The following is a 12,602-nucleotide window of genomic DNA, read 5'->3' on the forward strand; positions in this document are numbered from 1 at the left end:
TAGCCTTGTATCAATTATCCCATATCAAGTATATCTTTTTAGTGAATTCTTTGAGGGTATTTATAGATGAAAGCTTTGACTCTTTGACTTGTGGTCCCCACTATATTATTATGGAAATTTCGAGAATGGTGGAATAAATATTCCTTCTGTTATGCAATTAATCTGTCGAAAATGCACAACGGTTAGTTGTACATGTGTCAAAATACTCCATGAGTGCACCACTCATTTGCATCTTCGATCGTGTGCCCGCATGCGGTGTTGTTTTTATTACCGCATATGATTGAAGTTTAGCTCTTGATTGATTGTCGCATGCGCTGTCATTGCGTTGATCGTCTATTCATTCTTGAATGATGGGCGCAATGCGATGTAGATGCATTAATCTTTCTCTCTTAAGCCATGAGTGCATACGGTGACTGGATATCCTACAAAACAGACTTGAAATATTCTTTTCTACCATCGAAATGGTGTTAGTGGGTGTATTGACGACAATTTATAATTATTGTATTTCCTAGCCAATTTCCATACAATTGACGCAACTTTCCTCTCTTTTGGTTGCAATATCTAAATAAAGCAGTATAAATAACTTATATTTCTACAAGTTATCAGATGTCCCTCTCCACATTGAGCGCAATTCATTACGGCCACGTGTATCAACGCATTAACTTGCGTTGAACCTTGAGAGAGATGTCTTTGTTGATTATCCATAGTCTGAAGAAGCGAGGTCATTGTGGTCATCTGTTCTACCAGTGTGCTCATTGTATCATCTGGTACAACGACATCTTCTGCTCTCTCTTGCTCCAGACCTCTTTCCTCGAACCCGGTATCTAACCATTCATCTGAATGTCGCGAGATGTGATCTAGGATGCTCTTTGCTTATGTATACGATCTGTCCATTAATCCTCCTGCTGCGGAGGCATCAGTAACTTCTTGCGTTAATTGATATAAGCCATTGTAAAAAGTCTCCATCAGAATGCAATCGGAAATCCTGATATGCGGACAGCTCTTCACTAATTGTCTGAAACGCACCCAGGCAGTGCTCAAAGTTTCGTAACCCTTTGGTTCAAAATTAAACACATCCCTTCTTCTCATTGCGTTGATGGCTGGAGGGAAGAATATATTCATAAATCTTTCAACCAACTGTTCCCATGCGTTAATCTCATCTGGCTCTAACGACTGAGCCCACCTCTTTGCTTCATCCTGCAGTGTGTATGGGAAGAGATATAATCTAAGTCCTTCTTGAGTTACACCAGGCATAGAGAATGCGCTATATATGTCTACAAAGCTCGTCAAATAAGCATGCGGGTCTTCTCCTTGTAATCCTCTGAACTGCCTCGCATTTTGAATCATTTGCAGCATAATTGGTCTTATCTCAAAGTTCACATTTTCTTTAACCGTAGGTCTTGCAATTCCTGGCGAGAAGTTATAATAATCCAGCGCCGCATAGTTCCTCATAGGGATGTTGCGGTCAGCAGCAAGAAAAACTGGATCTTGCGCTAGTCGGTTCACCTCGTGATTCCCTGCGAGTGCCTCATTGTTATCTTCCATATTTCTTCTTAGTATAAGTCAGCCCTGATATGCTCTTGCGCAAAAAATACGCTCGATCTCTGAGTCAGCCTCGAATTCTGGATCAGTTCCAGTACTCATAAACTGTCAGACTGCTCTCCGCGATAAGTAGCCAGTACAAAGAGATCTGTCTTGCAAAATATCACAAACATACTCAACAATAACCGTTACCAATCCCCAACAATGGCGCCATAAACTTGGTACGCAGAATTTGATGTTGTCTAAATAAACACGTGGACGAATATGGATAATGATGAATGTGAATCATGCAAGCTCATGTTGCCATAAACTTGATGACTTAGAAAGACGGAGATGGAGTATGGATGTTGTGTTATGCTTATTTACACTTTATCCGATACTACTTTTGGATATATGCGTTATTAATGGAATGCTTGTAGTATGCTATGCATTTTCACAAGTTTTCTTGCGCTAAAACCAAGTATAATTCCAACACAAGTTTCTTGGAGTGATTCGAGGTCGAACACAGGGATTGTTGTTGTTAATGTGTTACGTTCGTGATATATGAGATCGAGGGTTTTTCAATTAATAAAAGTTGTGTTTATACAGGTATTTAAAGTTGCGGTAAAGTAAAATTGTGCAGTAAAATAAAGTTGCGATAATAAGATAAAAGTGCATAAAAGTACACCTAAGCTATTATTATACAAGATACATGATACTGAGTTTGAGACTGACTGTGAAGATTATACAAAGGGTCGTGTTATGCGGTGGAAAGTCTTTATGCATGAATCAGAAATAGAAAAGATAACTAGTATAAACATCGCAAGTTATTAATTGCGTTAAAGACATAACTACGGTTCCGCTTTCCCTTGGCATACACCTCTCGGTGATCAGCCATGTTCCCACATCTCTGTGGTGAAACAGGGATGAATGTAATGAACACAAGGTTGCTTCCCTCTCTGGAAGTACTTCTCGCTTTAGTTAACGCATTCTTCCAACCTTCTCTCGACAGGAGGAATGGCATCTTCACTTCTGCTCTCACAGGTGAAGATGTTGTCTAGCATGCTTTAGCTAAACATATTTATTTCCTTAACCTAATTGATTTACTTGCCCAATTTGTACTAATTACCAGGGGATTAAGAAAACATCATGGAGAAAGCGATTTACGGATGAACAAAAATGACAAAAAGATGGAAATGGAAATGATCATGACATTCAATGCTAAGATTTAGCGTCTGATACATGGTGTGAATGATAGACTAAGAAGATGAATACAATTGATGATAAAGAGATAAAAACAAATACAGAAGAATGCCAACGTCTTGACACAGATCTAGATGGTGGATTTAATTGTCAGCGTATGGAATGGATGAAGAGAAGAGCTTCCCTCTCAGGCTTGCTCGTCTGGTAGAAGTGACCTTGGTGCAGAGCTTCAACGACGGGGATTGACAGGATTTGTCCTAAGACTCACCTCTCATCCTTGTCTCTTAAATCTTCCCAGATCTTCTCCGATCAGGCTTTTCAGACCAGTCTTTCTCTCAATATACAAATATCAAAATATGCCCGTATCAAGTATATCTTCTCAGTGGAATGGCCGGAGCTATTTATAGGCTCAGCTGTGACTCTCTGACTTGTGGTCCCCACTTTATTTTTATGGCAGCTCCGGAAATGGTGGAGTGAATATTCCTTCTGTTATGCAATCAATCCCTTTAGAAATGCACAATGGTCAGCTGTACACGCGTCAGAATCCTCCGCAATTGCGTTGCTCTTTACATCTTCGATCGTTTGCCTTCATGCGCTGTTGTTTTTAATTACAGCAAGCAGTTGAAATTGCGTTAATCGCTTAGCTCTTGATTGATTATCGCATGCGCCATCATTGTGTTGATCGTCTATTCATTTCTGAATGATTGGTGCAATGCGACGTAAATGCATTGTTCTTTTTATCTTGAGCCATGAGCGCATGCGGTGACTTGATTTCCTGCAAAACAGACTTGAAATATTCTTTTCTACCATCGCAATGGTGTCAGTGGGTGTATTGATGACAATTTATAATTCTTGCAGTTCTTAGCTAATTTCTATACAATTGACGCAACTTTCCTTTTATTTGGCCGCAATATCTAAATAAAGCAGTATAAATAACTTGTATTTCTACAAGTTATCAATGACCATTAATCGGTGCATCAGAGTAAGAGATTTAATGACCACCCATCATTGCAATCATTAGAGAGAAAAGCTTCTTCACCTTGAGCTCTATAAATATCGGAGGCCACCATTGTAAAAGGGTTAACAAGTTCGCCATATAGAATAGAGATCATATACAAGATAGTTAGCCGTTAGTCTGTTCATAGTCATACTTAGAAGACAGAGACGAGCAAAGAGAAGAAGACGCCGAGATATCATTCTCAGACATCTTGAAAGACTGTGGGGAAGCACTACAAAAGGAAAGAGGGCCAACACTTGCAGAAGCAAGGACATTCATCTGAGCAGAGTTGGAGTGAAAAGCCAGTGTAAAAGGCCACGAGAAGCAAGACATTGCTACCGGGTTCTTATCTCTACATTCTATTGTTATTCTGTATTATGCATTAATCTATAGAAAATGGAAATCTCATTTCAACTTGTGTTCAATCTCTCCATACTTCGCATGAGTAGCTAAATTTCTGAATGGGTTGAGAAGTACTTAGCTAGCATGACCTAAGATCTTCACTTTATGCGATCATCTTATCTCATGTATGCGTCATTCACTCTTTAGAGATGCTCGGGAGAGTGGTCTAAAGATAGAATCTAGGCTTGGAAGAGTCAGATTAGAACCGCATAAGGAAGAGATAGAAACTTAGGAATAAGTTCTATTTTCTATTATGCATCGCTTGCACCCTAGAGATAGGATATGATAGTATGTGGTCACCTTGTGTATGTGTGCATCATTCATCATCGCATAGACAAGAATAGAGGCTCAGACATAAGTCCTATCGACATTATCGTATACATTGCATGCGTCCTAGACATAGGAATTATGGCATTTGCATTGGGAGATGACATGTTGTGTGTGTGGCATGATCGCATAACTTGAACGCAATCTTAGGAAGTGTTAGCTAAATCCCTTCTCAACCCGTTCATTGCATATTCATTGTAAATCTCGATTTCATCAAATCTTTACTCGAATCCGTCTCATAGGAAACATATACAAACAAAACACCATCCAACTTATTTGTTTTTGCCACCACAAAGGAATCAAATTTACTGTCCCAAAGTAACTCAGTAGTCCCTGTGTCCGACCTTGGACTTACCAGGAAACCTAGTGAGATCTATACTTGGATCTTATTAGGAAAATTTGCATTGCAACGTATAACTCATCACCGCAAATATACACCATAATTGCATCACATTTACAACGCATCAGAGTTCTAGTACATTTCCAACCCCGCCTTCCTTTTCTGACCTGCAGAGGTCCCAATTCCGAGTGACTTCCTATACTCTTCTTCTTTCTAGGAGTCAGCATCAATCCTCACGGTAACCCATAGTGCCACAGCATATGTCTTGAGGTCCAAGGCATGCACCATACCTCACAATCCACTCCTTAGACCCTGGATGAACCTCTTAGTCCTTGTTGCCTCGTTGGCTACAAGCTCAAGGGAAAAGTGGGACAGCTTATCAAATTCCTGCTCATATTCCTCCACCGACATAACTCGCTGTTTTAAATTCAAAAACTCTGTTTGTTTGTTGTATCGGGTGTTGGCTGAAAAATACATCTCATAAAAATGCTCCTTAAACTGCTCCCAGGTTGCAAGTCCTCCACTGGTATCAATAATTTTCTCTGCTAAACGCCACCAAATCTCTGCATTGCCAGTCAGCATAAAAACTGCACATTGAAGCTTGTGCTCTTCCAAGCACCTCATAAAATGAAAAATCGTCTCAATCGAGGACAACCACATCTTTGCTTTAGTGGGATCCCTCAATGATCCATCGAAGGAGCGAGAGTCAAACTTCCTGAAATCCCTCAAGTGTTTAGCTTCAAGAGACAGGTCCTGCATTCTCGATTCTACATCAGGTCTGCTGCAACTGCTCAGGTGGCACTAGTTCCTTCTAAGCCTGGTCCTGGGCAGTCTGTCCTGCCATTGTATTACAAATCAACTCCTGTAGTCTTTCCATCAGGGAGGATGCAACGGCTTCCATAATTCTTAGTTCCATTACCTTCTCATCAACTTGAATCATAGATGGATTCAAAGCTATCGGGATGGGCTGGCTACCACTGGCTCCCTCTTCCTGCACTCCTAGAGGGGGAAGATCCTAAACTTGTGGATGTTGCACTTAGGGATCCTAAACCCCTCCTCTAATAGTCTTTCTTGCTCTGAACTTAGGTGTCATGTCCTGTTATGAACTCACAAAATTAGCTCTCTATCTCTGGGTCTTTCTAAAAAAGACATGCTACTGAAACATTACATCACTAATCTTATATATGTACTAAAAACTTCCATTAGTAGAACATACCTGGCGAGACAAGGAATCCGTTACTAGGCCACAGGGACTATCTAGACTTACGTAGTAAGTCAATCTTCAGAACCTAAAACATGGGCTCTGATACCACCTGCAACAACCCGACTCCCTAGGACTCAAGCTAGGCCATTACTAAACGCATGCATACATGGAAATTAAAACGACATTTTTTTTATAGTGAAATAAATGCTAAATAAATAAAGTAACTAAAAAGATTTGCATTAAATTCAAATATTTAAAATCAAAAGATAGGGTACCCATAAATCACAAACGGAAACAAATAAATCTGAAAACAAAACTTAAACAGTAGTCTCAAATCTCAAAACTGAAAATTTAAAACATAAAAGAAATATTAAAATATGAGCGCAAGCATTTAAACTGGTCCCAGTGGCTCGATCACGGATTCCGCTTATCAATCGCTGGTGCATCTCTACCCTTACCTAAAACAACAACATGAGAAAGGATGAGTATAAAATACTGAGTAAGTAACCCCATTACTGGGGTCAGGCTAGACATCTATGTCCTCTAGATTCCTACCTCTAATGGAACATATAAACTCCTCTAGTCCTCATGGGACTCATACATGAATAACTAAATTTCATCCTACTGTAGTTAGATATACCCACTACCTCTAGTAAGTCCTGTAGAACCCTCAACCTCTGGCGAATCCCGAAGGATAACACCACCTCTAATGAATCTCGAAGGAAACACAACCTCTAGTGAATCCTGAAGGATAACACCACCTCTAGTGAATCTTGAAGAAAACACAACCTCTGGCAAATCCCAAAGGATAACACCACCTCTAGTGAATCCCGAATGAAACAATACCTCTAGTGGGTGTCTAACTAACTGTAAGGACACTACTACTTTTACAACATCATAGCATGACTCTAAAACATACACATACATACATCTCAGCATCCTTAGATCAAATACAAGCTCATGGAATAAAATATCATCTCATGTTAGCATTCAAATGTCCATATGCACATTTAATCTTTCAGATCCTCATATAAAAACATACATCAATTATACTATCGGTCAGTCATACTATCAGTCTGTCTTGCTATCATTTTGTCATGATATCAATATGTCATACTATCATACATCTAGTGTCTGGTCCATATGCAGTTCCAGTAGTAAGATTACTTATCTCAATCAAAACTCCATAGATAAAAAAAAAATCATACCACAAAACCATAAAAGCAACCCCAAGTATCGGCTCTAACAATGAAAACAACTAAATCAATTTCAATTCAAACCATAACTACAAAACTTCAAACCCAAGTCCAAAATATCCAAAAACGTACCCAAAGAATGAAGATCACTTCTAACTTCCCTAGACGACGCTCCATCTAACTTCCAAGCTTCACTAAAACTCAACTTCAAATAAAAAAAAAACCCATAACAACGATGAATCAAAATGACGAAATCCAACGTTAATGGCTAAGAGATCAAACCGAACTGCCACAACCTTACCCAGAACAGATTTGACGGTGACCAAGTGTTGGATTTTATGTCCTAAAACTCGTAGTTTGTAATATCTTATTCTTATTCAATAAAGAAGTTATTGAAAATCTTTAGTAAATTTAAATTCTATATTCATGAATCCAATAAACTAAGGTTCTGAGGCTATTAAGTTTAAGTTTGAACTTTATGTAGTGACATAAATGTGGATCAAGTTCAAATATATATAGCCAAAATGATCTATAGTATATGAATAAGGTTGGGCGCCTTATTTTGGGGACACTATGGATGTGGCCCATTTTGTAGTTAGTACAAACGATGTGATCCTAAACCGTTCATGTGGAGACATGAAAATGGGGGCATCCTATGTAAAGAGTTTACATAAGACTGAACCATGAAATAGTCACTTTTACGTTCTAAATGTCGTTTAATGTATAAAAATGACTATTTCGTTAATTGATGACCTAGGTAACTTAATCTTAATCTTGAGCTAACTATGAACATCTGTTTACTCGGAATTATCCTTAGATCTGCATAGGTGAGGGTGACTCATCATCGCTGGCCCAATAAGCCTCTCATTTCAGGGGTAAGATCGGGTGGATAGCTGGGAACATAGGGTGCAAGATGGAATTCACTCCTTAAAAGTAGGGTAGAACCAGTTAGGTAAAACAATTAAGAACACTACGATCAGATCGAGGTGGGGAGTAATATGGACTTAAGATTCCAGGACTATATGATAGAACACGGAATTCAAGTCAGAAACTCTCTGCACCTAATATGCCTCAGTAGAACGGTTGTATCTGAAATAAGAAACAAAACCTTGTTGGGACATGGTTCGCTCAATGATAGCTTTGCTGAGTTACCTGATTCCTTTTGGGGACATGCATTAGAGATTGTTGTCTATATTTTGAACAACGTTTCCCTCTAAAAGGTGTTTCAGAAAAAACCTTATGAGCTATGGAAAGGCGTAAAAGTAGTTTATGTCACTTTAGATTTGGGGGTTGCCCAGCACATTTGTTGGTACAAAATCCCAAGAAATTGAAACATCGTTTCAAAATTATGTCTATTTGTAGGTTATCCAAAGGAAACAAGGGGTGGTCTTTTTATCATCCTCAAAAGAATAAGTGTATTTGTATCAATAAATGCCTCATTTCTTAGAGGAAGGACCATATAAGAAAGTCATCAACCTCGCAGTAAACTAGTATTTTGAATGAAATTTTCCAAAACTCTACAGATAGAGCAAGTTCAATCTACTAAAGTAGTAGATAAACTAATACATTTGGTCAGTCACATCCTCTCAAGAGTGAGAATGCCTTGACATAGTGGGAGGTTATTCATCAACCTAACCGTTACTTGGGTTTAAACAGAAACACAGTCGTCATACCTGATGACGCGTATAGAGGATCCATCGACCGGCTGATAAAAGATGTGGACCGTGATCGAGTGGGTCAAAGCCATTGGACCTCGAGAGTTTTATGTACTTGTAATTTCTTTTCTGAAAACTTATAGATCAACAAATGATGTAAAACCAATTGGTTGTAAGTGGATCTACAAGAGAAAATGAGACCAAGCTGTGTAAAGTACAGACTTTTAGGCTCGACTTGTGGCAAAGGGTTTATACCCAGAAAGGGGGAGTGGACTATGAAAGAAACTTGTCTCCCGTTGCCATGCTTAAGTCGATTAGAATACTCTTATCCATTGCCACCTTTTATGACTACGAAATTTGGAGGATGGATTGTCAAGACAACCTTTTTAAATGCGATCTTGAGGAGAGTATCTATATGGCTCAACCAGAGGGTTTATTGCACAAGGTCATAAACAAAAGGTTTGTAAAGCTTCAATAAATTCCATTTATGGGTTCAAACAAGGCTTTTAGATCTTGGAATATAAGATTTGATACTGCGATAAATCTTATGGCTTTGAACAGAATGTTGACGAGCCTTGTGTTTATAAGAAGATCGTCAATTTCTATTATAGGTTCTTAGTTTTATATTGTTGACGATATTTACTCATTAGGAATGAAGTAAGTTACCTAATTGACATCAAGAAATGGTTAGCAGCGCAGTTCCAAATGAAAGATTTAGGAAATGTGCAGTATTGTTCTCGGGATTTAGATTATTTCGAACGCAAGAACAGAACACTAGCCAAGTCTCAAGCAACTTTATATAGACAAAATGTGTCTAGGTATAAGATACAGAATTTCAAAAGAGGTTGTTACCTTACAGATATGGAATTCATTTGTCAAAGGATCAATGTCCTAAGACACATTCAAGAGGTTAAGGATATTGAGACGCATTCCCTATGCTTCCACAGTAGGGAGCCTGATGTATGCAATGTTATGTACTAGATCTGACATATGCTACGCAGTAGGGATTAGTCAGTAGGTATCAGTCCAATCCTGATTATGATCATTTGGAAGGCCGTTAAGAATACCTCAAGTATCTTAGGAGAATAAGGAACTACATGCTTGTGTATGGTACTAAGGATTTGATCCTTACTGGATACACTGACTCTGATTTTTCAAACCGATAAAGATGCCAAGAAAATCTACATTCGGGATTAGTGTTCATTATGAATGAGGAGTAGTTAGTGTGTGAGAAGTGTGAAGAAAAACTATATTGTGGACTCCACAATGGAAGCTGAATACGTAGCTGTTTTGCGAAGCAAACAAAAGAAGTAGTATGGCTGAGGAAATTTCTGACAGATTTGGAAGTTGTTGCAAATATGAATCTACCATCACCTTGTATTTTCACAACAGTGGTGCAGTTGCAAATTCAAAAAAACCTCGAAAGCATAATACATGTTGGTAAGGCACAATCGAATGCTAAATACTTGTTTATTATCGCTACCTTAATCCGGGGAAATCGTTAACATCGTGGTGATGTTTGTAGTGGAGCTTAGACACCTTCTAAGCAAACATTGCTGATCCTTTTAACAAAACCTTCCGGCTAAAGTTTTTTTAGGTTCATCTACACTAGTCTTTAGAGTCTACGGTGTTTCAACCTATTTTTTGGAGTTTTTGGGCCAGTTCGAGTGTCTGAAGCTGGTTCGAGAGTGGTTTTTTGTACTACACCAAATTATTATTGTAATAATTTAGTTGTTAGCTTAATTTAAGAGCCAAAACCAATCCATTTTAGGGTGTTTAATTAATTATGCATGTTGATGTATGTTTTAATTAATTTTTCAATGTTTTTGTGCATATAGTATGCCATATAGATTTAAAATCCCACCATAGGTAAACATGTACATGCATTTAATATATGTTATAATTGTTGTAATGTATATAGTATGCATGTTAAGCTTTTTTAATATAAAGTGTTATATTAAAGCATGATCACTAAGTATGAATGTATGTTATAGACATATGATTCTAGGGTTATAATGATTATAATTTTATTTTATAATTGTTATAAAATAACCTAGACTTCTAAAATCTATAACAAAGATAAGATGCATGCTCACTTAGATTTAACATTCGAGTAATCCCAATTTTCATAGAAAATAGGTCGATATCTTGTAAAATCGAAGTTACAAGAAAACTCACCCGACAAGATCTTGGCAAAAAAGTCAAATAAGATGACTACGGTTGAAGGTTTTAAAGTTGATGGTTCATGAAACACCTACTACCTGGAGATCGAGCCGGTGTCTGAGTTAGGTTAAACCCGTTTGATGAGCATACATGAGCAGTGTGAGGTAATAAAATTTATTATCACCTAGATATTGTAGGTTAAAAATCCAGTATAAAAGTTATACTCGGATGAATCACCTAGACTTAGGATATGTTTAGTTAGCCGAAATGTATCGCTAAGTATTTTATACCTTAACCGTCTAGAACACTTCAGCTGAAGAGAAGTAATGTACTTTTAGTTCTAGCGTCCTTAAGAGTTCACATCGTGAGATTCATGCTTGGCTTTGGGCTGCCCTTAGAGCGGACTCCATTTGGAGAGTGTTTGCATGAGTCAATACCAAGATGAATATGGGAAGTTGTTCATAGTAAGTGGGAGAAGGAAGTGTGTCAACACATCCTACGGTCTCTTCCAATAGGACGCACCATGAGATTCCTATAATGCACCTGCATGTTTGCCCTAGAGGAACCTTACCAATCGGAGGGTTGTATTATAGGATTTGGAACTCCGCGAACTGAAGAAATTGATAGGGTCTCTCAGCTTCATTTTCATTCTTGTCTTTCCAACTTCGGGAGCATAATGATTCCAATCTTTGAGGTCTAAAAATGAAGGGTCACACTTACGAGAATTACTAAGTGTTAGTAAATTCTTGACCAAAGTAGCGATAACTGAGTTACTATAGGGATAAAAGTTATTCTAGTGATATTATCTAGTCAAGATAGTCTTGGTTCAACGGAGGAATAGTCGATCACCCCTCGGTGAAGGTTATTCTAAACCATTGAAATATCATTGCAAAATATAATAATGAAGGGTACATTATTAGTTTTTTTGCTAAACTTGATTGGATTTAAAAGATTAATGTTTTATACTAAAAAGGATATGTTTTTCTTTTCAGCATGACTAGCTCTCTAGATCAACTCTTAGCTTCCGAGAAACTAAATGGTGATAACTACAAAACATGGAAAAACAATATGAATTCAACACTAGTAATAGATGACCTAAGATTTGTCTTAATTGAGGAATGTCCTTAGGCCCCTGCCTTGAAAGAAGCACAAGGTAAATATGATTTACTAGTTACTGAGACATGTTTAGTGGAGGATGATAGCTCAACCAGGATATTGGATTCAAGAGCCACTAATCATATTTGCTTCTCTTTTCAGGAAACTAGTTCCTGGAAAAAGCTTGAAGAAGGCGAGATCACCCTTAAGGATGGAACAGGAGAGGTTGTCTCGGCCAAAGCAGTGGGAGACTTGAAGTTGTTTTTTGACGATAGATATATCATACTTAAAGATTTTTTGTATGCACCTCTTATGAAGATGAATTTAATATCTATCAGTTGTATTATGGAACAAATGTATAAAATATCTTTTGAAGTTAATGAAGCGTTCATTTTCAGAAAAGGTATTCAAATTTGTTCTGCTATACTTGAAAACAACTTATATAAGTTAAGACCAACTAAAGCAAAATTTTTCTTAAATACTAAGATTTTTAGAACAG

General features: G+C 37.8%; 1 protein-coding gene across 1 annotated transcript; it reads right to left on the minus strand.

Annotated features, from left to right (window-relative positions):
- Nucleotides 1-5,081: 5,081 nt before the first annotated feature.
- On the minus strand, nt 5,082-5,549 carry LOC120077183. The gene has a single exon (XM_039031090.1). It carries the CDS (start codon nt 5,547-5,549, stop codon nt 5,082-5,084), a length of 468 nt encoding a protein of 155 aa, XP_038887018.1.
- Between the last annotated feature and the right edge of the window lie 7,053 nt (nt 5,550-12,602).

This window comes from Benincasa hispida, chromosome 1, assembly GCF_009727055.1.
Source record: "Benincasa hispida cultivar B227 chromosome 1, ASM972705v1, whole genome shotgun sequence".
Classification (NCBI taxonomy): Eukaryota; Viridiplantae; Streptophyta; class Magnoliopsida; order Cucurbitales; family Cucurbitaceae; genus Benincasa; species Benincasa hispida.

Bases quoted from the DNA above. Each gene is read 5' to 3' on its own strand.
- LOC120077183 (XM_039031090.1), bottom strand. From the start codon at position 5,549: ATGCAGGACCTGTCTCTTGAAGCTAAACACTTGAGGGATTTCAGGAAG.